The sequence below is a fragment of the Ursus arctos genome, unplaced genomic scaffold, assembly GCF_023065955.2.
Source record: "Ursus arctos isolate Adak ecotype North America unplaced genomic scaffold, UrsArc2.0 scaffold_34, whole genome shotgun sequence".
Lineage (NCBI taxonomy): Eukaryota > Metazoa > Chordata > Mammalia > Carnivora > Ursidae > Ursus > Ursus arctos.
Window position 1 is genome coordinate 24,238,860 of NW_026623030.1, and position 27,988 is coordinate 24,266,847.

The following is a 27,988-nucleotide window of genomic DNA, read 5'->3' on the forward strand; positions in this document are numbered from 1 at the left end:
GGCCTCCCAGTGAGTGTCCCCGCGCCCCGCCGCCCCCCTCCCTCCGCGCGCAGGGAACCGGGGGTCGCCGGCGACCCCCGGCCGCCTCCCCGGGGAGCGGGGGGTCGCGGGCGCCTCGCTGGGTGGGCGGGGAAGGCTCGCGGCGCTGGCCGGCGGCGGCGGCGGCGCCCGGAGGCCGCACTGCTGGCGGCCGCGGCGGCGCTGCTCCCCCTGCTCGGTGCAGCTGGCGCCCGGCGCTTGCGCACTGGGCCCCGGGCGCGCGGCGGCTCCGGCTTTGTGTGTATGTGTGTGAGTGTGTGTGAGTGTGTGAGAGAGTGTGTGTGTGAGTGTGTGAGTGAGTGAGCGGGCGGGCGGGCGCGAGTGTGGCCGCCGCGGAGCGCGAGCAGGACCCGGCGGGCGCGCTCCCCCAGCCTCTCTCTCCCCGCCAGAACCATGTCGGGCAGGTCGGTTCGAGCCGAGACCAGGAGCCGCGCCAAAGATGATATCAAGAGGGTCATGGCGGCTATCGAGAAAGTGCGCAAATGGTAAGCGGAGGCGCCTGCTCGCTCGCTCGCCCGCCCGCCCGGCGCCGCGGCCGCCCCAGACCCCCGGAGCACATACAAAAAGCCGGCGGGCGCCGCGCCGCGGGCCGGCCGCGGGCCCGGGAGTTGGAGCGGCGGGCGGCGCGCGAGCCGGGTCACCTGCGCGAGGCGGGGGCCGCGGCCGCTGCCCAGGTGCGCTCGCGCCTGTCGCCCACCTGGCGCGGTGGCGGCGGCGGCGGCAGCCTGGAGGCGGCGGGGCGCCCCGGGGCCGGGCGGTGGAGCGGCGGGCCGGCCCCGCCGCGGCGCTCGGCTCCCGGGAGGGGGGCTCGGGGCCGGCCCCAGAAGCCATTTCGTTTTGTGCAAGTCACATGAAAGCGGCTTCCCGCGCGCCGGGGCCGCGATGCCGGCGGCGGAGGGGAGAGCGCGAGCTCCATTGTGCAGGCACCGAGCGGGCCGCCGCCGTCCCCGTCTCCTCCCCGCGCGCCCCGGGCGGCGCAGCGCCGGCCCCCCGCGCCCCTGCCCGCGCCGGGCCTCCCTCCCGCCTCCCTCCCCGGCTGGCTGGCTCGCTCGCTCCCCGCCTCCCAGGCCCGGCGCCCTCGAGTCTGCGGAGTTTGCAGAGCGCGAGCCGTTTAAATTTAGCGCTTTGGGCTGCCTGGAGCGAGGGCTCTCGGCGAGGAAGAAAGATGGGGGCGAGCGCGAGGAGGAAGCGCCGGGGCGGCCGCGGGCCCCGGGCGCCCGGCACCCCCGCCCAGCCCTCCCTGCCCGGCCGGCGCCCGCGCGCGGGGGTCGGCGGGCGAATCTTTTTGGCCAGAAACCGGTCCTCGGCCGAGTCTGCCTTTCCCAAAGCAGCGGCTCGTGTTTGTTTTGCCGAGAGAGCCGTTGTTTTTGTTCTCTGCGCGGGGGAGAGGAGATTCGGGGTTGGCCGCGCGTGTTCTTCGAGCTCACGTTGGAGTCTGTCCGGCGTGGCCTTGTTGTAATTAATATGACTGAACGCGTTCGCCGCCTCATCGGGGTCTGGCTCCGAATCGGCCCGCGGGGCCAGGCCCCAGGCGCAAGCACATCGCCAGGTTAGGGCAGACTTGTTGAAAACTCCCGGCTCCTTGATTTCAACTTTATTATTTTTTTCCCACGGCTTCACCAGGGTCAGGGAGGGAGAGGAGAAGCCGCGACGATCTCGAGTGTCAGCCCCCCGCGAGCTCGTCCTTTTATTTAAAGACCCCAAACTGGGCAGGCCCCTGATGGGGTCTGTTTATGTTTAGGGTGTCATTTCTTGAGTAACGCCTTGGTCTCTAAACACCACTGGGGGTGAGCCTCTAGCCTAGCCGTGTCACAAGTTAGCTGTCCTTTCTGAGTCAAACCCAACAAAAAAGGCAAGAGGAAAATCAATAAAGTCCACGTGCTCCCGGGCCTCCTATGGAAAGGGCTGCCTGCGGATGGCCGGATGCCCGGCCAAGGGCTGGGTTTGGCTCCAATGGGACAAAGAATTTTCAGAACCGTGAGAAGGGGAGGCCTTCCAAAGTTGAGATCCGAGTTTTTGGTGCTCTGGGAGCTCCCGGGGGCATGCAGGGTGCCCAGTGGCCAACTGGAGCCATTTAAAAATGGCAGAAACAGCTGCAGGCCAAAACACACACAGGAAAACAAGCCCACAATCCCCTCTCCTGTGGGATTCCCAGAGGGAAGGCTGGGGTTGTCCCCTGCCTTAGTGCCTGGGCAAAGAAAGAACCAGTGTCTGGGCCTGCGTCCCTTCTGTCAAGGCCTGGAGGTGAGAAAGGGGCTAGAGGCAAGCTGCCTTTCTCTGTTCAGAGAGGCGTGGTGGGGCCTTCTGCTCCAGGTTCCCAGCAGGACAGAGGCTCTGGCACCCTGACAGCTGCTCCTGGAGGGCCAGTGTGCTGGTGCTCTGTAGGGAGGGCAGATGGAGCTATGGGGTTTTCTACCCTGGGGGTGGCAGAACAGGCAGCCTGCAGGCCCCCTCTGGCCTGGCTTGTGTTTGGGGGAAGGGGAGCAGAACGTATTTCCTCCCTCCCTGCGTTTTGGGAAACAGGTCACCATGAAGACCTCAGGCTTCAGGATCTCATGGCTGGGCTTGCGCTTCACTTCCTTGCTGTGACCTTGGGCAAACTGGGGAACTTCTTTCACCACGGCAGCAACGGGTCTGGTGCTGCTTTCTCCCACCTAGAACAAGATCGTGTCTTCAGAAGCACTTACTGCTGTGGACGGGAGTGGTCCCAAACGGTGTCCTTATTGTAAGGTGGATGTCGTAAAATGTGTGTTTTGCTGATTTTTTTTTCTTTTTTTTCCTGCCCCTTTTAAGCGAAAAAGACTTTGCCTTATTTTCAGGGTTTCCCCAGCCCCGAGAAGCCAAATCTCACCTTCACTGTACTTCTGGAATAGGCCTTCCAGTCAGTCCTTGAGGCATTGGGTTGTTTAGTAACTGCGTGGCCACCAACCATGCGTTTCACTAGTGGCTGGGACATCAGGTTGCCAGATTTAGCAAATAAAATTACAGGACACCCAGTGAAATTTGAATTTCAGATAAACAATGAAATAACTTTTTAAAAATAAGTGAGATATGTATATAAATTTTAGTGTAAGTATGTCCCGTGCAATATTTGGGACATACTTATACTAAACGGTTATGTATCTGGAATTCAAATTTAATTCAGCATCTTATCTTTTATCCAGAGAACAGAGGTGTCTGGCATACCACTTATCCTGTGAGTCTAGGGTGGTATTTCTTCTCAGCCCTGGTGACCCCTAAAATCCACCCCCTCCGCCAACCCTTCCCTTTCCTCGTCCCCAGAAAAAGCCAGCAGTCAGCCGTGACCACCCCATCCCTAGCCGCCAGCCGTTTTTCCTCCTGTCTGGTGTCCCGGCAAGGCAGGCTGGTAGGCTGTGAGGCAGCCGCAAGATGGCTGGAAGAAGAACAAAATGGTGGGCCCCTTTTTGGGAAACTGGGCTAGGGTTAGGGGCCCAGTGTGGGTGGAGAAGAACAGGTGAGAGACAAAGGCTTGTGCCACAAAGGAGGCTTAGGCCTGGGACCCCTGGGCCCTTGGTCCGAAGGGTCGCTCAGTGACTTATTAAAGGAGAGAGGCCTGTTCCCTGGAGACTTCCCACCCGTCCTTCAGGGAAGAGGCAGTTTGACCGTATTTAAGGTCTCACCCCTTTACCTTTGTGAGACCCCTCCTGCCAGGTACAGCGCAGGTCAAGTGAGCCTGGGCCTAGTTAGGATGACACTGGCCATAGACAAGTCCTTCTCAGTGTCAAGGACTAGCCCTGGGAAGTGCATATGAAGTGAGGGACTCGTGGTCTCTTTGAGGGAGTCAGCGGGGGCCCCTTGGGCAGTGACCCCAAGATGGTCTCCTTGGCTAGCCCTTGGACCTGGACCCAGGAAATCATTAGAAATTGATCGTGGCCTAGAAAATCTGTGGCGGGTATATGGGAACCTATACTGGGGGCAGGGGAATGTTTGGAGTTTGTTGCTACAGCTGGGACGCCATTTGCCCTTTTGTCCAGGAGCCCAAGTCTGGAGGGGAAGAGAGCGGTACTTAAGCCTGGCTGGTTTGGGGGGCGGGCAGCAGGGCAGGAGCATCCAGGGTTTGCCCACAGGCAGCTTTGTGGCAAGGTGGGGAGTGTGGCCTGCTGGCTGTGGTGAATCTGGGCCCAGTGCCTCCAGTGAGGGGGTGAGTGCTGGGGGCTCTGAGAGAGCCCTGACTCCTCACACGCGTGGTCCCCTTGTGGCCACGTCACCGCCTGTGTGAGAGTCATCAGGAATCTGGATTTTCGAGTGGAGTCTGACTTTTTTCCTCTCAAAGTTTGGCAATTGATTCAAATTTTTAAAACTAATATGCAGACCAGACAAAACATACCTGTTGGCTTGTTTGCCACCCCAGCTATAAAGTAGTGAGTGCAGCTTAATTCCCTCATTGAGGGCGGGACCTTGTGTTCTGGGATGATGGGTTTGGGGGAACTAGCAGGATCCCCACCGTTTCCCCTAAGCCCGTGTGTTGTTTTCCAAGGAGCTGCTGGCTTGAGGAGACACCCAGAGCCCACTGGTCATGTCTGTGAGATCCCGTCATGTCCCCCTGGTGCTTGCTCTGACTTACCACCCGTGTGCCAGGGCCTTGTCTCCCTGCGTGGCTGCTGGCCAGAGGGCAGCCCTGAGGCCCATTCCTGAGGTTGGATTCTTAATGTTTTTCCCGATGTCCTGGAGCCCCTCAGTGTCCGGTAGAAATGCAACTGAGAAAGGTTTCTAATCTTTGGGGTGAGTTGGGGGGACTCAGGCTGAGGGGTCGCCAACTGGAGCAAAGGGAGGCACGAGAACCTGGCTGTGCCACGCATAGGTTGCAGGGCCCTCAGCCACCCTGGGAAGCACGTGCAGCTAGCGGATTCATCTTGGCGCACATGCAGGCTGCAAAGCCCAGATCTGGCATGCTTTCTACCTTGAGACACATCCTATGTTTTGCAAATCAGTTACTTTTGTTTTTGTTTTTGTTTTTAACACAACCAAACCTTGGATTTGCTGACCTACTGGGGCCCTGGTCGAGGAAGGCGGTTGAGGGATTGTTGAGTAGTGAGTGCCTTTGGCCATTTGCGTGGGTTGCTAGCAATTTGCGTTTCTTTCTTTCTTTCTTTCTTTCTTTCTTTCTTTCTTTCTTTCTTTCTTTCTTTCTTTCTTTCCTTTCTTTCTTTCTTTCTTTCTTTCTTTCTTTCTTTCTTTCTTTCCTTTCTTTCTTAAGATTTTATGTATTTATTGGACAGAGAGAGACGCAGTGAGAGAGGGAACACCAGCAGGGGAAGTGGGAGAGGGAGAAGCAGGCTCCCCGCTGAGCAGGGAGCCTGATGTGGGGCTCGATCCCAGGACTCTGGGATCATGACCTGAGCCAAAGGCAGACGCTTAACGACTGAGCCACCCAGGCGCCCCAGCAATTTGTGTTTCTTTGTCCAGCTTCTGTAACCGCGGTGCTCTGTGGAATGATTTCTTAGTTTTTCGCAGGAGACAGAATAGCACAGAGTGGGCTCTAGGTCGGAGCCTGTGTCCAGTCCTGCTTCTGCCTTGGACTAGCTGTGTGACCATGAACTAGTTACATAACCTCTCTGGACCTCTTGGTTCCCACCCATAAAATGGAGTGACAGTGGCTCCCCTCTCATAGGCTTGTTGGGCAGTCTCTGGGGGAGAGGGCTGTATTGTAAATAAAGCACTTGGCAGATGTAAGCCTTCAGCACACAATGACGATTATGATTGTTGCTTTGTCCCCAAGGTTGTTCCTTGGAACGCCCCTGTCCCTTCCAGGTACCTTCTGATTATTCAGAATGGAGGTGGGGGAAGGACACGGATCGCGGGTTGTCCATCCCGCCTTCAAGACGTAGGAGATGGGTGGGTGGTGACTTAGGTACGTGCCTTCACTTAATTCTGGGCTGAAAGGGGGCAGGGGTGGGAGAAGCTGCCCCTAAAGCAGTGTGGCATGGGGGCTTTGTATACTGGCCCTGGGGAGAGCGATTTCACCATCTTGTGCCTTAGTTTCCTTGTCTGTCAAATGGGGAGGCTGACCGTCCCTGCCACACAAGGTTATGGGAAGATTAGAGCAAGTGTGTATGGGAGCTTAGACCTAGAAGACGCTAGAAATAGTCCTAAAATAAGTAAAAGCCAGACTGTGGTTTCCTCCAGCAGGGAATGTGTTGGACCTGAACAGGCACAATTTGGGGAATGGAGGTTTCTGTAGGTTGGGTTAGCTGGTTTTGCTCTTGCCTGGGTGCCCTGACCCCCCTGTTGCAAAGGGGTGCCAGGTGGCTGTAATGTGTCCCACCAACCCATGAAGGCCACCCACCCATGGAGGGAAGGAAGGCTGGTCAGGTACCTAGTAGCCCACAGAGGTACTCATTGCCACATGTAAATCTCAGTTCTAGGGGGACCCTTGTCACTAAACTTGTTGGGGGCTCCTGGCAGCTCTGTCACCTGTCCTAGGTGTGCATCTGGCCCCAACATCCCACTTTGGGTTCCTTGAATCAAGCAGCCGAGAGAGATCCTTTGTGCCCTCCCACTTCTCCTGAGATGGCAGAGCCTGGTGCCAGGAACGGGGACCCTAGAGCCCAAACGGCTTGGTTTGGAGTCCCAGCTTTCTTTCTGGATGATTCCACCGAGCCTCGGTGTTGTCAGGTGCACCTCTGGCCTTCATTCCCAACGTTAGGGGCAGGAAGTGACATGACCTGACTTGTAGACTGAAGGGGTCAGGGACCAAAGTTTGGAGGCTGTGGCAGGAATCTAGGGGTGATGGTGGCTTGGAGCACAGTGGTGTGGAGGAGAGGGTGTTAATTATTATCCTTAATGAAAACCAGTCACCTCATTTCCTTCTCCTGGCTTGAGATTTTTCTCCTTACCCATAAACCTGCGTCTAGTAGCGGGGGGGCCCTGGATGTGGTCCCCCAGGAGCTTAGGCTGTGTTGGGGGGGTGGGGACAGTGCAGCACATGCCTGTCTTGGAGCCAGGATGGCTGCTGTCCACAATCCAGGCTGTGCTTCCCTGTTGAGGCCTGGAGACCACCCTTGGGGCCAAGGCCACTGGGGATCCAGGTTTGCCCTGGCTCCCCTACCCCCTGGCTGCTCCAAGTGGCGTTTGCCCCAAAGAGCACTGGGTGGTTACTCGTGCTGTCTTCTCCTGTTTTCCTTCCTCTGACCTCAGAGGAATTGCAGGGAGGACAGGGTGAGCCCCTGGGTGCCCTTGGTGAAGACCCCCCCTACACTGCCCCAGGAGGAAATGCCCTGCTGGCCTAAAGCCCTCTCTGCTGCCCAAGGGGTTGGGGTGGCCCAGTTCACTGGCTCCATGGAGTTGGCAGTGGTGTGAGGCTCAAAAGCTGGAGGACCCTGGGGCCCACTTGCCTTCATCCGGAGAAATCCTCCTTAATGGCAGCCCCTCTGTCCCCCCAGGCTCACCAGGCACCTCCTTCAAGGCATGGAGAAGCTTTTCACATGTGCTGTCTCATGTAATCCTCATGGCAGCCCAGAGATTGATGACCCTATGTGGTCTAACAGATGGGGAAACTGAGGTGTAGGCTGGTGAAGTGACTTCCCCAGGAGCCCCCAGATACTACACCTGGAGTGGTCTGGAGCTCCTTCCCTTGACCCCAAGCTGAGCAGCCCCTGTGTCGCAGCTACTCCAAGGCAGTATGGCCCGTGTCCCCCGTGAGGGGTGAGCAGGGTTCTGCCCCCAGAAACCCCTGGTAATGAGCTCTTCCTCATCTTTTGCAGGGAGAAGAAGTGGGTGACTGTCGGTGACACATCCCTGCGAATCTACAAGTGGGTCCCTGTGACAGAGCCAAAGGTGGACGATGTGAGTATGTGGGCCGAACCCCTGGGGTGGGGCCATCCGTCCGTGTTGCCCCTACCGCAGGTAGAAGGTGCTGTTCACCACTGCCCACCCAAGGCCACCTGGGAAGCAGAAGGACGCAGCTTACAGCTGGAGTGGCTGCTGCACCTGGGTCCTCCCCCACTCATAGTCCAGCCCCAGAGTTTGGCCCTCAGAGAGCTGGGAAATGTCCCCTGCAAGTCGTCTCTTCTGGGCTGAGAGCCCTACGGTTTGCCAGTGGGGATATGCCTTAGTGCAGAGCTGTCCCCTCCCTGGGGCCCTGAGCACCACGCTTTGGGTGTCGTGTACGCATGGACAAGCAGACCCTCCCCCAGCACTGGAGCCCCCGACCATCTGCCAGGCGTTGCCTCACGTATTTCTCGTGCCAGGTCTGTTGAGCTGACTCTTTATCCCCTTTGTACAAGTAAGGACCAAGGCTCAGAGAGGTGAAGCCACTTCGCCGGAATCGAGCAGCAAGTGTCCGGTCTGTTTGACTCCAAAGCACATGCTGCCTTTGCTGTTGGAGAGCCTTCTGGAGGTTGGCGCTGCTGGCCACCCCAGAGCAAGCCCAGCGCGAGAGGGTTTGGTGCATGGGAACACAGTCACTGTGGGGCCCCGCGGTGGGGGCGGAAGAGGGGGACTCCAACCACTAGAGGGAGCTTCCGCAGCCGTGCCCGGTGTCGGGGAGGGACCGCAGCAGCTGCTGCCCCACATCACAGTTCGTCAGCTTTGCGGCTCCTGGGCCAGTTTACCCCCAAAGACCCCAGGTCAGCTACTCTCGTTGGCAGTCGGCATCCAGGATGGTCCCGCCTACAGACCTTGGCATGGACCGTCCTGCCCGGAGTGCCTTCCCTATTCGTGCCAACAATCCTCTCCCTCAGGAAAATGACTCACGCTGAGCCACATGGGTGGATGGCTCCATTTGCTTCTGGGGGGTCGTGGTCATGATGCGTGGGGTTCTAGGGGCCGTAAAGGCGAGGCTAAGCCCCCCCGCCCCAGCCATCTTCAGTTACCTGTCTCGGGTCTCCAGGCAGGGCTGAGGCTCCGTTCTTGACCCTGTGATCACAAGCCCGTCTTTGGGCAGGTTGGTGCCGGGCGGAGAACGTCGGTGTTTGTCACCCTTCCTAGTTCCAGGCTCCTGGAGCCACCGGGGTTGCAGTGCTCGAGGCCCCAGGACCTAGCCCGTCGCAGCCACTGGTGCTGGCCGCCCTGGAGGGGAGAGCAGGGTGTAGCCGGCTCCTCGCAGGCAGCTCCTGGCTCTGGCCCCCGTCTGTGCCTTACACATCATTAGGTGTTGTATAAACGCCGGCTGCATTTGAGAAGACATGGTCCCTGCTCTCAAGGAATTTATAATCTCGTTGGGAAAGATAATTATAGAATAGCATGAAACAGACATCAGAGAAGTGCCAAAATGGATTGTGATCAAGGAGAAAGTGTAATATAGGGGCTGTCGGGAAGGACAGGGCAGCTGCAGGCTGGGCAAAGAGGTAGAGGACGGGCACCCCCCCCATTAACCTGTGATGTCAGACAGGTGACCCCTACTTGCCGGGCCCTGGTTCCCTCTTTTGTGCCGTAGAGCAGCAGTAGCCGGCTCCCGGGGTTTCGGCAACAGTGTGAAGGCAGTATATCAAACAGAGAGAACTTAACCCAGCACGGCTGTGCAGACGGTGCTCGAAAAATGCTAATTTGCCCTTGTCTCTGAGCCATGATGTACAGTATGATGTTTCCTCCACCCGCCTTTCCCTCTAGGGCTGTGGGCCCCACCGCTGGCGGAGCATCCAATCCCCTGGGAGCCGTGAAGAAATGCAGGTCCCCGGGCCCCGCCCCAGACAGCGGAGTCGGACGTCTGGTGGTTGTGGCCAGGAGTCTGTATTGCGGAGGGGTAGCTTTTTATTTTTTTTAACACCCAGTTGCAGCGTGGCTGCACCATTTTTTCCCCCTTCAGAACTCTTGCAAGTTTTTTTCTTTTCCATCGGGAGACCAATTTACAGAATTCAAACATTACTTTAAAAACATTTTTTTTTCAATGAAGAGAACTCACATGCCATAACATTCACTCTTACGGTATACAAGTCAGTGTTAGGGTATTCACTGTCGTCTAGCCATCACTGCCATAATTCCAGAACATTTTCGTTACCCCCAAAAGAAAACTCACGCGTGTTAGCTGTCACCCCCCACCGGCTTCACGGTCCTGGAGCCCACCGGTCAACTCGCCACCTCTAGAGCTGTGCACAGTCTTCAAATGCTACTTTGTCACATGTGTGTATATATCTTTTTGTAACTCGGCTTCCCGTCCCTGTGTCTGCCCCCACGCCACCAGCGCCTTTCCCTGGAGGCGACCAACGTTTGTTTGTCCTTCCAGAGAGAGTGCGCACAAACACGTGTGGATAGACACTCACATGTCCTTTTCTTTCCGTGAACAGTGGCCTTCCCTTCCCATGTTCTGCACCTTCCTTTATACACCCTGGAGGTACCTGAGATAGTCTAGCACGTTGAGATGTCTGTAGATCGTTCCACGTTAGTGCGGGAAGAGCTGTCTTGTTCTCGTAATTATTGCATTACGTTACGTTGAAAGAATGTGCTGTGATTTAACGAGTCTTACCAGTGGACACAGGTCATTTCCAACACGATTCTGTTCCGTTTGTAAGAAGAGCAACAGCAACAACAACAACAAAACTGGTGGAACTGCACACAAAAAGCATCCTCCTCACCATCCCTCCTCCTTGGGATTTCCCCCCTCACCTGGCCTTCCGGTGTGGTGCTGGGAGTCAGCCGACTGCTCTTTGAGAAAGGCAGCCACGGGGCCAACAGGTAGTGGGAGTGTGTGACCTGTGTCTTCTCTGTCCCTCACCTGGCATCGCTGTACCTGTTTGCATGGCTGCTGGTGCTGGCCCCCCACACAAGGCAGGTTTATGCCCAGCCCCAGAATCCTCCCTTCTGCAGGTGAGTCCCCTAATGGGACGTGTTCAAATGCAGGCCAAGGAGAACCCTCCAGAGACTTGCAGGCTCCGAGATGAACTGGCTGAATAAAATATTCATACCACCCCCCAGGGGCTTGCTCACGCGTGCACACGCCATGTGGTGACTCGGTTTCTGCTCCATTTTCTCCTCCAGAAGAACAAGAACAAGAAAAAGGGCAAAGATGAGAAGTGTGGCTCCGAGGTGACCACGCCGGAGAACAGCTCCTCCCCGGGGATGATGGACATGCATGGTGAGCTCTCCTGCCAGGCCCTGGGCTGTGGCAGAGCACTCGGTTTTTGTTCTCACCAGCAGGTTTGTTCACATTCCAGGCAAGGGTAGGAGGGCTGGGCAGCACTGGGAGGCCTCTGTGCCCAGGAGAAGGCTCAGCGGAGGAGAAACGTCTCTTCCCAGCACAGCAAGCCAGGAAACGTCAAACAAGCCAGAGACATGAAATAAGACCTTCTCCCCCAGTGGCACAAACCTCGGCGGGGGGTGACCTGTCAGCCCTGTGTGTGGTCAGGCACTTTTGTGGGTCTACGATCTTTTTCCCTCCTAGGCCTGACCTCCCGTAAAAATGACGCTATTTTCCATCTCCTATTTCGCTTTGGCTGCTGGGAAACTCCAGACTGGGTTTCCACATCCCGTTAATCACTCTGGGACCCGGGGACTTGCCTTCCACAATGACATCCTACCTCCCTTTGCTGTCTTATTTCAGAAGTTATAACCACTGTCCTCCTAATGGAATCCAGGCTGGAGACCTGCGCTAGCCAGTCTGCAGTTTTGACATTGCTTGCGTTGAGTTCCCACTTTACCTTGTTAACGGAGGGGAAAGGCACACATCATAGGTTTCATGACAGGTATACAGACTTCATACATGTATGTAACCGGCCCAGGTCAAGATGGAAGCGTGCCTGGCCATCCCCCTGGTGTCCCCTCCTGGTTGTCCCCACCCCTCCAAGAAAGACCGCTGCCTGACTTCTGACCTGAGAGATTCAAACATAAAATTTCTGAAACATTGAGTTTCCGATATTTATAAATTAGGAAATCTGCATTTTTGCCATACTTTGAGAAATCAGACCCAGAAACTCGGGGAGTGTGTTCTCCTCAAGGCAGCCACAGCTGTTCCTACAGGAGGCTGTGGTCACTGCAGGGCCACCTGCCTGGGCTGCCACTAGCAGAGCTGGTACCTCTTACCTTTTCCCATCTCTTGATCCCAGTTTCAACGTCTTTGTCCTTTTGACCACCCAGGCCTTTTGTATAGCACGGTGGTGTTAGATAAATAAGTACATCAAAAAGGAATATCGGTTCGATGGCGTTTCTGCCCCTCTGGTTCCGGGGCTGTCTTGCTCTGGGGAAGGAGTGCCAGTGAACTTTCCCATTTGCCCGAACTGACCAATCTGGAAAACAAGCTCCGAGGGCAGGGAGTCTTGCTTATTGCCGGGCTGGCTTCAGAAAGCACAGAGGGGTTTTGCTGATGACTCACGAGTCAAGAAAACCCCTCACTGGCCATACAATCACAGTTGAAACATGGGACACGATTGAACCAGGTATTGGAGCTGGGATGTAACCTGCCCCCCTGGCATTGCTTAGATCTTCTCTAGGGCTTGAGAAGAGCCCTGCCTGCCTCACGGGTGAGAGCCTTTTAGAGCAGAGGACAGGATCCCACCTGGGTTCACATCTGGCTCCCTAGGACCTCCCCCCGCTCTGCCCCCCGGCTGTGCGGTCCTCAGCTAGTTCCTTAACATGTAACTGTCAGGTCTGTTTTCAGTCTGCCCAGCGGGAGTGGTAATGCCCACTTCATAAGGTCCTTGGGAGTATTAAATAAGATCACCCCCTCAAAGCCCTTGGCATGTTAGTAGCTGACATTTAAGGAATTATCACCATGTGCCAAGCATCTCGCTAAGCTCATTTCATGCCTTACCTCATTTCATCCTAAAGACAAGCCCCATTGTGCAGATGAGGAAATGAGGGCTGGGGGAGGAGGCTGCCCCGAGTTAGGAAGCTCACGGATGCTGGTGCTGGCCTTGAGGTCCTTTGGAGGCAGAATCTGACTATGTGGCTACCAGCCCGGGCGTCCCTGAGGCAGGAGCCTCGCTCACATTCTCAGTATCCTTTCCATTTTTAGTGCACGTGCTGCCGAGACCCACCTCCAGCCGCAGGGCACAGATGTGGGCAAAGGCAAGGAAAGATGGGGGCCTGGACAGGATTATCTGGAAGGCTCCCCGTGGGCAGTGGGCATCTGCAGCCCCTCTTTTGTGTCTGAGATTTTACCAACGTTGACCCGAGTGTCAGGGTCACGTGGTTACCAGGTGACCGGTTTAGGCTCTGGCAACTAACTTGTTAAACATTAGTGCTTGTTGTCATTAATTAACATAACTTCATGCTGGGGCCTCTGCCTTTTACACACATGCATACATAGCTTGGTTGAGGAAGGAAGTTTAGATTTTCTCAAAAGGCAAATCAGGAGAGTGCACTTTTTTTTTTTTTAATCCCGGAATTCACAAGAGGATGCTTTCGTGCAACTAGTACACTTAAAATAAGGTGCACTTTACCTGGCCGGGACCGTGTGACGGCCTGGCTCTTCCTTGGCAGGTTGAGTTTGGAGGTGGGCAGACCAGCTTGAGCAAGGGGTTCTGCCGCACAGAGCCTCAGTTTCCCCCTCTGCAAACGAGGGAGGTAACAGCGCCTACCCGGCAGGTTGTCGGGAAGATGAAATAAGTGACTGTTTTTTCCCGGCTGCCAGCATGCAGCGGGGCCGGGGACGTGTGGGTGCACTGCTCCGGGCCTCCTCCTTGCTCTCTGTTTCACAGAAGTGGCCTCGGTCCCAAGTGTGCAGCGGGGCCGGGGACGCGTGGGTGCACTGCTCCGGGCCTCCTCCTTGCTCTCTGTTTCACAGAAGTGGCCTCGGTCCCACGTGTGCAGCGGGGCCCAGAAAAGCAGTGTGGTGATATTTTTGAAATCACCGCTTGGATATCTGCAACGTAACGTGACTCTGTGCCTAAGACGGGGTCCAGCGCCAGGGGCTATGTGCCCCCAGGCCCCCAGCCCTGCCACCAGCCCCACCATTAACGCATTGCTCAAATTACTGCTCTTTTTTTCTCTGTATTATGAAAAATTTTGTAATTGAGAACAGTTGGAAGAATAGGGCAGTGAACTTCATACACCTGTCACCTAGGTTTTCACTCACATGCCATGTTTGCCTCATCTTTTTTGTTTATGTTTTTATGTTAAATTTTTTTAATTGAAACGCAATTTTCATATAAAAACTGCCCAGCTCTTGAGTGTTAAGTTCAGGGAGTTCTGTCAACCGTAGGCAGCCCGTGCTGAAGTGTTTAAAATGAGTTTCCCTGCACTGTGTTTTAGGTCCGCGGCTAAACCCTTCAGCTCGCGTCACTAATACATGACATTTCTTTACACCCGTCTGCTGTTTTCTCTCCTAACAAAAGTAACCGTTATTCCGTCGTATCTTCTAAATCCCAGACTGTATTCAAATTCCCCAGTTGTTCCGAAATGTCCCTTACAAGCTGGCACATTCAAGACAGAATCCAAATAATTTTCACATGTCCTTAATTTAGCTGTTGATTTTCTTAAATTTTTTTACAATAATTTTCCCTGCTTCTCTCTCCCTCTGTCTCTCTCTCTCCCTCTGTCTCTCTCTCTCTCTCTGTCTCTCTCCTTTAATGGTTCTGACTTGAAGAGCCTGGGTCGACTGTCCTGTGGTATATCCCACTTTCCGTTAACATGTTCCTCTCCCTCTCATTTTGTATCAAGTGGAAGTTGCTCTAGACACTTGATTAGATCAGTGGGACATTTTTTGGCAACGCTGCCTCATGGACCATGCTTTACCCTCTGTGTTGCCACAGAGCGAGCTGCACAGATCTGGCTTCTTCACCTAGAATGAGGCCTCAGATGTCCCCCAAAGACTTAAAACGTGGGACACCACTGTGTGTCACTGGCTGCCCCCCCCCCCCCCCCGGCCACAGGACTGAGCCAGCGGGGGACGTTCAGGTAGGCTTCCAGAAGCCTTCTCCTTGCAGGACATGTGGAACGGCCCCAGGTGGCTCATCTCCAAGGTCTTGAGGGTGGGGAAGTGTCTCCTTCCCTGGGAAAGTGTCCCGTGGGACTGCCGGCAGAGGTGTGGGGAGGCCAAACCCCCAACCCGCCTTTCCTCAGTAGCTGTGGGATTTCATCCTGTGGTTCTCTTCCCCCCTATGCAGATGATAACAGCAACCAGAGCTCCATAGCAGATGCCTCCCCGATCAAACAGGAGAACAGCAGTAACTCAAGCCCTGCCCCAGAGCCCAACTCAGCCGTGCCCGGTGAAGGCACTGACGCCAAGGTGGACGAGGCCCAGGCCGACGGGAAGGAGCTCCCTGGGGCCGAAGGTAGGTGCCCGCAGGGGCTGGGCCTTTGTGCAGTCGGTTGACAGGTCTCCAGGAGGTCCTGTCACATGTCGACCCCTGAAAGGTCACAGTAGAAGAAAGGTAATGCTTAGACTAGCTCATATTCTTGTGGGGCAATTTAAAAATCCTGTAGTCTAGTTTTGGGAAGATAAGTTCCATGGAAAACTATAATAAGAAAGAAGAGTGGAGGGTCTTAATGAATTATGGGGAGTGTTTCCATTTTAAATAGTGTGGCCAGGAAAGGCCTCACTGAGAAGGTGACATTAGAGCAAATTAGGCTAAAATTAAGTAAGGGAGCAAACCCTATGGAAAAGGGAGAGAAAGGCACTGTGGGCGGAGGGCACACTCCCTGAGGCAGGAGTGTGCTCAGTGGCTGGGGAAGGGCAGGTTCGCAAAATGAGATGAGGTCAGAAGAGGCAGGACCTTGAGTTGGGGGAGCTCTTAGGCTACTAAACAGACCCTTGCTTCTGTGCCAAGGGAGGCAGGAGCCATTGGGATTGAGTGCCATGGTCTGGAGGATCCCTTTGGTTGCTGTGATTGAGAAAAGATAGTAGGGCAGTCATCCAGATGGAAGACGGTGGCAGCTGGCGTGACCAGGGTGGGAGCAGTCGAGGTGGTAAGAAGCCGTCTGGTTGTAGAGGACATGTATGTACGTGGATATGTATACGTTGGTTTATTTTTGTCTATTTTGAGATCTGTGGATTCTTGAAAAAGAAAATTTTGAAACATGCAGAAAAATGAATAGGGTACTCTCCCGTATATGTCAACTGAATTCGACAGTGGTTTGTTTTGCTTTGTCCGTAAATATTTGGCGGGAGGGGGAGCATTTGAAGGTAACTTACAAATCTTACAGCATTTCATCACTGAACACTTCAGCACACATCTCTTAAAAATAAGAATGTTTTCTTACATGATCACAAGTACTGTCGTTACATCTAAGAAGATGCGTCTGTAGTTCTCGCCTGTCTGATATCAGGGTGTATTTTGAAGGTCTGAGATGCAGTGTGTGGAGAGTGAGGTGACCCCTAGCATCTGGGGGACAGCCTCGCCAGCATCTGTGAAGGGAGGAGGAGGGAGAGGGCCAGCGGTGGGTGGAACGCCTGCACACGCCCAAGCTGAGCGTGAGGTCGGGCTGCTGTGCCGCTCACCCACCGGGGAAGACGGCTGGCTTCCCTGTGGCTGAGGAGGGAGTGGGTCGGGTCTTCTCGGGAGGAAGGCCTCTCTGTGTTATGGCATCAATTGGAACCCCAGAGGTCACAGACAGTCTAGATCCAGCACGGGGCATGTGCCTCTGGCCACGGGCCTGGTGCTGTTTTATTTTTAATTTGAATTGGATGTCGAATTTTAAAATTAAACAATTCCACTTAAAATAAGATTGATTTCCACCTTCTCTTGAGAAAATCAGAAGATCGGGCGATACTGGGTCTGCTTTTCCATGGAGCAGGAATTGGTTAAAGCAGAGATGTGGCTGCCCTTCCAGGGAGGGTGAGCGGGCCTGCATTTGCCAGCTTCCACACTCCCCACCACTCCCTATTGTCTTCCTGACACTGAGGCCCAAGAGTCGTGGCCCTGTATTACTCCATGATCACTGTTGCTTTCCTTATTACACATTTAAAAGAAAAATTACGTTGCTTTTTTTTTTTTAACCTATTTCTCTATCAAAAGTGGAAAAGTAAAAGTATGAAAGGTTGGGGGAATCTGTATTTCTTTGAGGAACAAGAGAATATTCCTTTAGATTTTTTTTTCTTACCAGTGTCTGAGTTGAACAGCCCCCATGACTCATTCACGGCACTCCCTGGCCCTTAAGGGGGCTTTTGAGTTTGTGGTCAGTGCTGTGTTAGACAGTAGGAAAAGGGAGCTCAGGGGGCTCAACAAAGGCTTCCTGGAGGAGGTGCTGCCTGACTTGGGCTCGAAGACTGAACAGGGGTAGGAGGGAAATGAGCGATGCAAGCAGACGGGACCAGGGGGCAGTGCCTGGGGATGTGTTGGGGAAGGGGCGAGCCAGCCAGGCACGAGGGTCTCAGGGGCTCAGTGTGGCAACCCCTTTCTGAGCCGGATGAGGAAGGTGCTCATGTGCCAGGTAGGCCTGTGGGCGGGGCAGGGTGGGGTGCAGGTGACCCCACACACGGAGAACAATGCAGGCGTTAGGACGCAGACTGGGCGGCCCCCCAGCCAGCGCCTCGAGTGTTCTCCCCCGCCCCAGGAGGACCACTGTGGAGTCTAGTGTGGTGGCCGCAGAGACAGTCTGTGCACCTAGAAGAATCTAGATGAGATTGTAACCTCCTTTTTTTAGAATCCTTCCCTTAACGATCACCATGGAGATTGTTCCATGTTAGGACGTACAGGTTTGTTTCATTCTCTTCACCAGCTCCGCACTGTTCAGTGGTATGAACGTGTCGTCGTTTATTTAAATAGTCCCCACGTTGATGATCATTTAGGTTTTTTCCATCTTTTTTTTCCACACATGATCCTGCCGGGAGTCTTGTCCACACATCTTTTCATCCGTGCTCAGGTGCGGTGGAGCTGAAGGCTAGAGGGACTGTGTATTTAGTCAGAGGTGCGGGTGTTGAAAGTTGGGGTAGATCCCACCGTTTTCCTCCAGAGACGGGGTAGGCCGGGCTTCTCAACCTCAGCACGCCTGGCATTTGGGGCCCGACGAGTCTTGCCTGTGGGGCCATCCTGTGTGTGGTGGGATGTTGAGAGGCCTCCCTGGCTTCTCCCCACAGCTGCCAGGAGCATGCCCCACCCCTGGATGTGACACCAGAAATGTTTCTGGACCCTACCGGATATCCCCCCAGCGGTGAGGGGCAAAATCGTCCTCTGTTAAGAGCCACCGTCGTAGGGAGGTTTGACAAGGGCCTTCCAGGGGGAGTATCCGCTCCTGTCCCCACAGCGGCCCCCAGCGCCATCCTGCCACTGTGGCTCTGCAGGCAGTGGACGGTGGGACCGGGGGCGGGGACCAGGGACAGGACGAGCTGTCACATCTGGGCTGACACTTGCTGGCCGTGTGGCCTTGGGCTGGCAGCGTCACCTCCTGCGAGCCTTCCTGTTTCCTTATTTACGAAATGAGACAAATGAACGTTGCCTCCCTCAGCCAGTCCCCGAAAGGAGTGGGGCGGAAAGGAAGCAAAAGTGCTCACCCAAGCCTGAGCCTGACGTGTCGGGAAGGCCTGGCGAGCAAGGGGAGGTAACGCACACCTGTAGGTCCAGGTGTGCACACATCCTGGCTTCTTTCCCATCCTGCATGCTTGCCCCCTCATGTCTCCCATGTCTGGGGGTTGCATCTCCTTTGCCCTAAAAGCCAGTCGAAGCTCAGGTGTAGAAATTGCTTCTTAGGTCACTGCTTCCAGAACCATTTTGGTAACTACGACACCCTGCTCCCCTCCCTGCCCCCACTACCACCAAAAGCTTTACCGGTCCAGGCAGGAGCCACACCAGGGTCCTCTTCTGGCGACACCAGGCCAGCACAGTTGCCCAGCATTGCTGGGGGTGGGGGGCATCATTGGGGGAGCCGCCCTACAGGAAAGACGTGAGGGCCTCCCAGGTGGGTGCGTACAGCCTGTGGGACAGGGTGGGTTAGTCGCCAGCTGTTGACCTTGCTTTGAACTTGTTTACTGCTGAGTGAGTTCAGGGAATGACATAATGTCCAAACTCACTGGACTAATTTTAGGCCCTAGGAAAATAATTTCCCCTGGGTGAGTTCCAGCACCAGCGCTAGGAGAATCAGGCCGCTGTACCGAGCCCTTCCGTGCTCTGTGAGCTTGAAGGCCAGTTCCCGCTGAGCTCTCAGGCTGGGCAGGGGGTCAGCATGACTCTCCGGGTGGCTGGCCATGATTTCTGAACCTCACTGTCCAGTCTGTGGAGCTCAGTGCGTAGGGCAGAGAGGGGAGGCCTGAGGAGGACAGCAACAATTCAAAGTGTTTGCTAAAGCAAACATCTATTATGAACTAGAACATAACATTAACGTGGATTTCTTATTTTTTAAAAAATCGGGATGCAGTTCGCCTCTGTCCAGTTCTAAAACATTTCCATCGCCCCCAGAGGAAAGTCTGTACCCATAAACTGTCACTTCCCTGTCCCCTGACCCCAACCCCCAGCAACTGCCAGTCTGCTTTCTGTCTGTGTGGACTTGTCTGTTCCCATATAAGTGGGCGTGTAACGTGGCCTTTTGTGTCCGGCTTCTTTCACTTGGGATCATGTTTTCGGGGTTCCACCACGCGATAGCAGTGCCATTCCCTCCTCCTTCCTGTGACTCAGTAATAGTCCACTGGGTGGACTGTGTGGTTGTGCCACGTTTTGTCGTTCAGTTCATTTATTTAATTTACATTTGGGCTGTTTCCATCTTTTGGCTGTTCGGAATAGTATTGCCGTGAACATTCGTGTACAGATGTTAGTTTGAGGACCTATTTCCAGTTCTTTTGGGTGTCTGCTTTGCGGTGGAAGAGCTGGGTTGCACAGTGATTCCATGTTTAATTTTTTGAGGAATTGCCATTAACACGGATATTAGGAGTAAAACACAGTAAAGGCCCGGCTGGCCCGGTCGGTAGAGCATGTGGCTCTTGATCTCAGGGTCAGGAGCTGGAGCCCCACGTTGGGTGTAGAAATTACTTAAATAAATAAAATTTTCTTTTTGAGTAGAACAAAATATCAAAAGAACTGTCAGGTTTATGGGGAGTGTGGTCCTGTGCCCTAGGTAAAGTTACTCCCCCCTGGGGTTGTTAGGTTACTTGAGTACTTCCCTCGTCATTCCATGTAAGTCCGCACCGGGACTCCGCAGGGTGGCTGTTTTACGGCTCCCAGAGGAAACAAGTGGCAGAGACACACGGGAGCTCAGGTCTCCCTCTAAACCCTGGGTCCTCCCAGGTACCAGGTTGTAGGCAGAGCCCAGCCGTGGAGAGGGCGGACCCCCGAGCCTCCCCGTGGCAGCAGGAACACCCAGCTCAGGCCCTGGTGGGGTGGTGGGTCTCCAGGTGCTGCCCTCAGGATATCAGGGCTGCTGGTTTGGTGAGTCAGGGTATGTTAAGAGCAGCTCACCGGGGATGGACATGCTGGGAGGTCAGCCTCCTTGGGAGAGGAAGGTCTTACACCTCCACCTGCCCGGCTCCCCAGCCCTCTGCTCCCCACTGGCTTCAGGCTATGGAGTGCTTTCGACTTGGCTCCATCTCTCCATGTTGCTTGCTTGCTTTAAAACTTAAACCTGGAGATAGATAGATAGATTGATAGACAGGCAGACAGACAGATTTTTTTCTTTTCTGCCTCAGAAACCCCAGAGAGTGAGGCATTCTTGAGTCTTCTGGTGCCCTTTGAGAAAATCAGGGTGACGGATGTTGTCGGGGCCTCGAGTGCAAGCAGAGTGGGGCCGTGGGCAGGAGGCTGCTGCTGCCACCGTGAGCTCTGCGGCTCGGTGCCCAAAATAAGCTTCAGGTACAAACACTGCTACCTCCTCTCCCACACCCGCACCACCTCATGCAGCCAGCTGCGGCCTGCAACCCCCTTCTGCTAAAGAACCGTGCTGGGGAGGGGAGCAGGGAGACCGGTGCCTAAGAAATAGCCCAAATCATTGGCAAAACAGGATTCATAAATAGGTGATTGCTCGATGGAAGCCGTGCAGCCCTCTCGTACGCTCTTGTATGTAGAGAATTTTTAAAGACGTGAAAAATTTTTCCAAAATTCTGTGTGATCTCTATTTGGGGAGAGCAGAGAATTATAGGCATGTAGGGGGGAAAACATCTGGAGAGATGAAAATAAATCCTCTGAAAATGTTAGGAAATAAATCCTCTAAAATGTTAGTGGGTTGGTAGTTGTGGGTGGGGTGAGATAATCAGTGATTCTAACTTTATTTTTTTCCTGTATTTTCTGTTTCTGTGCAATCACCAGTCATTACTCTGATGATCAGGAAAATACCCACGTTAGTAAGAGAGATGTCTGCAAAGGGGCAGTTACCTCTGCGGCTCCCAACGCAGGCTCTGGGATGGAAAAGGGAGGAGTCCGCAGCCATGATGGTCAGGGCTCATTGTGCCCACCAGAGGGCGCCAGGTGCACGCGGCACAAAGCGTGTAGCATCCCTAAGATGTCCTCTCAGGGCACATGGCAGGAGGTGGGTGTGCAGGAAAGGGTTGGAGCCCCAGGGCCAGCGTGGAGCCTGGCCGCTTAAGACAACCTCACGAAAAACTCAGGCTTCCCAAGCACCCCAGCTCATTGCAGGCCCGACAGACCGCCTGGCCACAAAACTACCCAGTTGCAGGTATTTTTAGTAATTGGTCCATCTGGCTGCACATCTCACGTGTCTGAAAACAGCTTCTGTCATCTTGCTTTCCCTCAGATGCTTCTGACGAGCAGAATTCACAGTCTTCAATGGAAAACTCGATGAACAGTTCAGAGAAAGTAGAGCGGCAGCCATCTGGAGACGCGGGTCTAGCTGCAGAGATGTCCGCAATCTCTCAGGTACCTCGATCGAGGTCTCAGAGGGGCAGCCAGATCAGCCGGGAGCCCGTTGGGGTGTCGGGGGTACGTTGAAAGGTGTTTTGCTATTTTGTTCTGTTGTTTTCTCCTCGGAGGATTGGCACTTCCCTGCATTCACTGAGCAGGAGTCGTGAGTGTCCTGGGGCCCAGCCCTTCAGGGAGGAGGGTGTAGGAAGAGGAGGTGGCCTTTAGCCCAGCCTCGGCTTTGTCACTTTGTTTACTCAGGTCCACAAAAGCCTTGTCTGCTCTAGTGACCCAAAGTCAACTTCCTTTAGCGCGGGGACGATAAGTCTTCAGAATCCTAAATGCTGGATGAATCATCCTTTGGAATTTTGCAACTGACTGCACCGCCCCCTTGCTTGGACCCCGTTCTGGGTCATCCCTGTTTGTCAGCATCTGGCCTGAATCAGTGCAGGAGCAGGTGGCCGGTGGCTAGGAGCAAACATCCTGGGTTCGAATCCCAGCTCCCTCACTTAGCATAACCAAGCCTCCTTGTCTGCAGCTGTCAGAATGGGATCACAGAACTGTCTTGGGGCCAGGGCGCAGATGGGATGAGAGAATGTGGCTAACACACTCGGTGTGGAGCTGGACACGGGAATGCCTCATATGCCGTCACTGTGATGTTTCACTGTCAACCCTCCGCTCACCTAAGATGAGTGGGGACTCCGAGGTATCAAAACTTGAACTAATAGAACCATTGTCCAGTACCTCCAGAGAAAGTGCCAGCAGCAGCAGCAGAAAGATTGGAAGGGGCCAGGGTGCGGCAGGACTTGGTCTGGGCTTTGCAGAGCCTTAAGCCAGGCCTCCCCAAAGGGGAAGCGCCTCCTGGACTCTAATGTCCATCTCCCCTTGGATCTGCAGCCTCCTCCTCCTGCAGAACACGCCGCCAAACGCCCAAAGACACAGAAGGAGTGTTGATGCAAGATGTGTTTGCAGTGGCAGGAAGTAGGCCACAACCTAAGTTTGTCGAAAGGGGACTGGCTAAATTAATCTGGGGTCATGGATAAAACAGACTGGTATGCAGCTGTTAAAAAGAGTGTGGCTGACCCAGGTACAGACAGACAAGAAAGAAATATCCTTCCGATGTGAAATGAGAAAAGCAAGGCCTAGAACCTCAGGCATAGCTGGAGCCCATTAGATTAAAAATCAAAGCCTCCTGTACAGTGTGGAAAACCAGGATATCGGCTGGGGCCTCCTGGCCTTCTGAACTCAGTGGAGGAAAGGTTAGCTTGAACCTTTGATCCATAGCTTGGGGGCATCTAGTGCTCCCCCCGCTCCAGATGTCTGAAAGGTGCAAGGGTCTTCTGTTTTCACGTGCCCCCCACCTCCACTCCCATTTCCGGGGGCCCAGACCTGGAATGGGGCCTCTTGCACTGTTCGCAGGCACACACAGACCAGATACTCATCCACAGAGCTCCTGGGTTTGTGAGCAAGGTAGAGGATGTATTACAGTTAAGCAAGCAACTCAATACTGACATTTCGCCGTTCCTGTGTTTAAAAAAAAAAAAAAAAAAAGCTTCCCCAACGTCCCGACGGGAGCAGTACTCCGGCTCTTCTCCCCTGCTCAACTGTCCTGAGCTCGCGGCTCCGCTCTTTTGCTCCCCTTTTCCTTTCTCGTCCACTCCCAAGCGCACGTGCTGTCCTCCCATTCAAGCGCTCTGCAGAACCAAAGAACCTTCTCCCCTACGGGACCCAGCATCCTCTGAAGGCACAATACCTGCTTTCTCCTGTTACGTCTGTATTGGGCTTTTACTGCTTTCAGAATGCGGACCAGGGAGAACACAGAGGCAGCTCTTTCAGCTTCCCTGTGATGCCTGCCACAAGAAGCTCCCACACAGCCCACCTCAGGGCCTGGGGGCTCTATTAAACATATGTTGGGCACCAACTGTGGACCGGGCACTATGTCAGATACCAGGGACCCAGCATGCACCAGAGATGGGGTCCCTCCCAGCCCTCATGGGGCTCACCATGGAGTGGGGGAGAAGAGACACAGCCAGGGCATAGCAGGCACCAGTGGGTTACAAGGTCACAACGCGTGCTGCAGAAGAAGCTGAATGGGAGTGCGAGGAGGCCTGCCAGTGGAGCGTTCTTTGGGCTGGTGTAGGCAGAGAAATGGACGGTGAGCAGGAATTTGAGGGCTAAGAAAATAGGGCCACGAGGGCAGGCTTTCTGGGCTGGGCCTGGAGACAGGAGCAAGCCTGAGGAACAAAAGGGGAGGCCAGGGTGGCTGGGGCATAGCGGACGAGGAAGAAAAGAGCCAGACGAGGCACAGAGGTAGGTCTGGGCTAGGTGCCGGGCCTTCCCAGCCTGGTAAGGAGTCGGGAGTTTGCTCCGGAGTCAGTGGGAAAGTATCTGCAGGTTTTATGTTCTGTGTATGATTGCTATTTTGGGATTTCTTGGACTGTGGAAGGCTGCATAGGGAGACCTCGGAGCCGGGTGCTGCTTTGTCTGGGCAGGTGATGGGTGCGGGTACAAAGGGTGCGGGCATGGCGGTGGGAGGAGGGGAGAGGTGGGCAGGCCCAAGGATATTTGGAGATGGAGTTGGTGGGACTATGGGTGGGGTGAGGAAGTGGGGAGAGCAAACGAGGCCGCCTGGGTCCTGTCAGCTTGATCCTGGGCAGGTGTGGTGTCATCAACAGACTGGGGGCGGGGGGCGGTCAGGGTGGGTAGTCGTCAGCTGATCTCTGGTGATGGGTCAGGTTGGAGATGCCTGAGTGGGAAAGTCAGGGTGGGGGAGTGAGTGCCGGACCTTTCTGGGCCTTGAGACTTAGGAACGTGGTCACCACTACAGGCCTTTTCCCCAGAATAACACACATGAGCATTCAGGGAATGCTGAGTATCGGAGGAGCCACTGACCACGTGGCAAGATCAGACGAGGCCTTTGAGCTTGAAGAGGTAAACTTGGAACTTGTGCACATACGATTATCCTGGTGATTAAGGACAGTCGGGAAGGCTGATGATGGGGAGACCCCACGCCAGACCCAGCTGGTGTAGGGAAGGGGACGGGGGAGCTTAGAGGCACAGGGGGCAGTGTGCTCAGAAGCCACCGTGGCGGGGACAGGCGGGTCCAGGTGACCCTGGGCTTAATGAACGTAGGCCACAGGGTCAGAACTGTGGGTTTGAACCACAGAGGCCCGTCCTCCGTTTCCTCCTGGGCCGACCTTCAACCTCACGGCTGGCCTGAACTCCTCCTTGGCGTGGTAACCTGTATCCTCTCTTCTCCTCCCCCAAGGATTTGGAAGGAGTGCCCCCCTCGAAGAAGATGAAACTGGAGGCCTCGCAACAGAACTCGGAAGAGATGTAGACTCTGCGTTCAGTCCTGCTGTCCATGTGTCACAGGAGACCCATCTGCAGGCTGAGTCCTAGAGCAACCCACCTGAGCAGTTCCTCTCGGGTGCAGACGAACTACTAACTTTCCAAGTTTACCAAGTGCAAATCCAAGAAAACCCAGAACAGCGTAACTTCTCAGACACTGAAGAACTCTCTGCTGTGAAGACGAACACTCGAGTGTTGAAGGGACTGTCCTTGGGACGGCGGGGTCGACAGCTCAGGAGTGTCTGCACACTGTCTCTGAAGCCAAGATTACATTTGTGTTGCTGCTGTATTGTTTTGTGTCGTCCCCCCCTCCCCACTTCTCTATTTAACAATATAAGCTATTCGAGGGTGGTACCGATCAGGGAATCGGTTTTCGTCGGGGCTTTTCACTGTTCGCCCGATTCCTTCCGCTTTCTTTTTTTGTGCCTTGTGCCCTTGAGGTGACCTCTGGCATGTTTTCCTGGTTGTTTTGCATCTCCCTTTGCAAAGTGCCCTCGGTTTTGTCCAGGCAGCCGGTGCCACCGTCCTCACACCTCTCTCCTCCCTGACCCGGGACTTCAGCTGGAGCGGAGCAGGCAGGGAGCAGGCGGACCGGAAGCCTCGCAAGAGCAGGACCTCCTTGGCCGCCTGATTTGCAGGGGCAGGGGTGTCGGGCACGCCCTGGGCCCTGGGTCCTGGGTCCAAGGTCCGAGGAATCTCGGGTGTTGGGGCACTGTCCCCAAGAGCTGGCTTCGCGATGTGCTCTCACTTCCTCGGGGCATCTGAGGCCGGTGTTTCCAAGCCCACCGTGGCCCAGACGGACGCACAGAACACTTCCACTGTCCTGGCACTTGCACCCTCTACCCCCACCACACGACGTTCTCCCACACCTCCGAAGACGAAATGGCTTCTGTGGCTGACTGCAGGATTGTCTCCTTAGGACGATAAAAGGGCTGAGGAGGCTGGGAGCAGATGGCAGGAAGAGCTGGTGCTGAACTTTCTCTCATAGGATGTTGCCTGGATTTCAAATCCACAGTAACCTGCTGCCCTCTGCCTCCCCGGCTCCACTCGGCAACCCCCCCCACAAGGGGAGGCAAGATTGCAAAGTGTTCCTGACGCTCAGAGCCAACAGTCGAATGGCCTGTTGCTCCCAGGATGTGCTGATGGTCCCCACGGGGGAGCAGACCCTGACGATTGGGCCTCAAAGGCCAGAAGCAAGGCACCAAGGAGTGGAACGCTCTACACTCCTCCAGAAAGGGGCGACTGAGTCCCCTCTCCTCGCCTCCGTCCCCTGCCTATGCCGGGACACCTTCCTCTCACGAAAATGAAGATGCCCCCTTGGATGAACTGCCTGATTGTTTGGTTCTGAGGCCTGGTTTGCTCTTAATTCCTAGATGGACTCCTCGGACCTTAACCCTTTTCCTGAGCTTTCTTTACTGCACTGGAGTTCCAACTCCCTTTGAGTTGCGTGAGGGGTGGGCGGGTTGGGGGGGAAGGGGTTTGTTTTGTTTTGTGGTTTGTTTCTTTTTCTCGGTTCGTTTTTTCGTTTTCTTTTGCTGATTGGTGCATACTCGCGTACCACCTTTGATACCTTGACGTGTGGCTCTCTCTCCTGACCGCCGTGGAAAGTGTCTGCCAGTTCCTAAGTCTCTGAGGGGGAGGCTCTTGTTTTTCAGGGAGCCGATCTATTTCCTGCACTTCAAGAAGAATCAAAATGTTCCTGAATTTCAAATACCTCATGCAAAAATGTCTCCTGAAATAAGGGAAAAAAAAAACAAAAACAAAAAACAAACTTTGAAAATCTTAATGTTGAAGTTCACAATGCCGAAAGGTTTCTGTCTTAAAAAAAAAAAAAATCCTTATCAATTTTGCCCCTCAGGCAGTGAGCTCTGTGCAGAACTGCGTTCTGCGTTACCTCTCAGCGTATCTCAAGGCGGCGTTACCTCCAGGTCCTCTAGAGCTAGAACTTTCTTTCTTTGCAGCGAAACTCCATTTTGATGAAAGATGAATTTGGATATTTATTTCCTTTCTTTTTGGGAAATGAGAGGTGAGAACCAAGACAGCTGAAGGAGAATCACACGCATCCACAGAAGCGACAAGTCGGCTGGGGGTCCCTCCGGGGGTCCCTTCCGGTTGCGGGGGCCTCTCCGGACAGGCAAGGGGAGTCAACGCGGTTGAGAATGAAGACAACATCCGCGACACCGAGGCTGTCATTTGTTTTTCTCTGAAGTGCCTGAAGGTAGGAAGGGGCCCTTGGCCGGGACCGACTGGGCCCCCTCGCCGCCACGGCCATGCCAGGCAAAGCGCCAGCGGCCCTGCGCTCATCGCTGGCCGGGAAGGCCTTCCACGCGGGATGGTGAGACTGCAAAAATCCAGACGTGCTTCCTTCCCTGGAGCCACTGTCCCCCACCCACCCTGCACCCCTCGCCCCCCTCCCACCACAGAATCTAAGACCTTTCAGCCGGCCGAGCCAGGGGCGGGGGTTCTCAGCAGGTGCCTTCCACGGACACCAGGCCCCGTGGCCTAAAGGGCTCCCAGGGCAACCTTACTCCCCGCCACACGTGAAGTTGGGGGGGGGGGGGCTTCGGCTACACATTCCAGAAAGTGCTGGCACTTACACCCGGAACCCGGAAGGCGGTGGACCCATCTATAGGGTGGTGACCTCCCGTTACAAATGATGTCATGGTTTGGAATGTTCATTATCGCCAAGGACCTGGTTAGAGGTATAAAGACCTTTTTTTCACTGTTACCTAATTTTTTTTTTCCTCTTACGTTTTGGGTTTTTTGTTTTGTTTTTGTTGGTTTTTTTTTTTTTTTTGGTGTGTTGTACAGCAGTATAATTTTTCACTTATTTATTCCATCAAGTAGATATGGTTTGTACAATGTACAATGGTTCCATTTCAGAAAATAAAAAAAAATTCAAATCATGAACACCATGTGATTTTGTAGCATTATAATAGAGAGTAAATCTGATGGGTGGTGAGAAGGTCCCGCGCCGGCTGCTGTGG

The 27,988-nt window shown here is 54.6% G+C and overlaps 1 protein-coding gene and 1 long non-coding RNA gene across 4 annotated transcripts; one reads left to right on the forward strand and one right to left on the reverse strand.

Moving 5' to 3' along the window:
* Nucleotides 1-241: 241 nt before the first annotated feature.
* BCL7A (BAF chromatin remodeling complex subunit BCL7A) lies at nucleotides 242-27,911 on the forward strand. 3 transcript variants are annotated; one of them, XM_026514826.3, is made up of 6 exons: nucleotides 242-524; nucleotides 7,764-7,845; nucleotides 10,975-11,071; nucleotides 15,039-15,206; nucleotides 21,547-21,668; nucleotides 24,919-27,911. In XM_026514826.3, the coding sequence occupies exons 1-6, from the start codon at nucleotides 433-435 to the stop codon at nucleotides 24,988-24,990; spliced, it is 633 nt and encodes a 210-aa protein (XP_026370611.1). In that variant the 5' UTR covers nucleotides 242-432; the 3' UTR covers nucleotides 24,991-27,911. The 3 variants fall into 3 exon arrangements, with proteins under 3 accessions (XP_026370611.1, XP_044245782.2, XP_026370610.1); XM_044389847.3 differs by lacking the exon at nucleotides 24,919-27,911 and adding an exon at nucleotides 22,189-24,127 and having other exon boundaries at nucleotides 254-524; XM_026514825.4 differs by having other exon boundaries at nucleotides 282-524; nucleotides 21,547-21,731.
* On the reverse strand, nucleotides 15,875-18,840 carry LOC130542466 (uncharacterized). Its single transcript, XR_008957038.1, has 2 exons — nucleotides 18,639-18,840; nucleotides 15,875-17,903 (listed from the first exon to the last, which is right to left on the reverse strand). It is a non-coding gene; the product is annotated as an uncharacterized LOC130542466 (long non-coding RNA).
* Nucleotides 27,912-27,988: the final 77 nt, after the last annotated feature.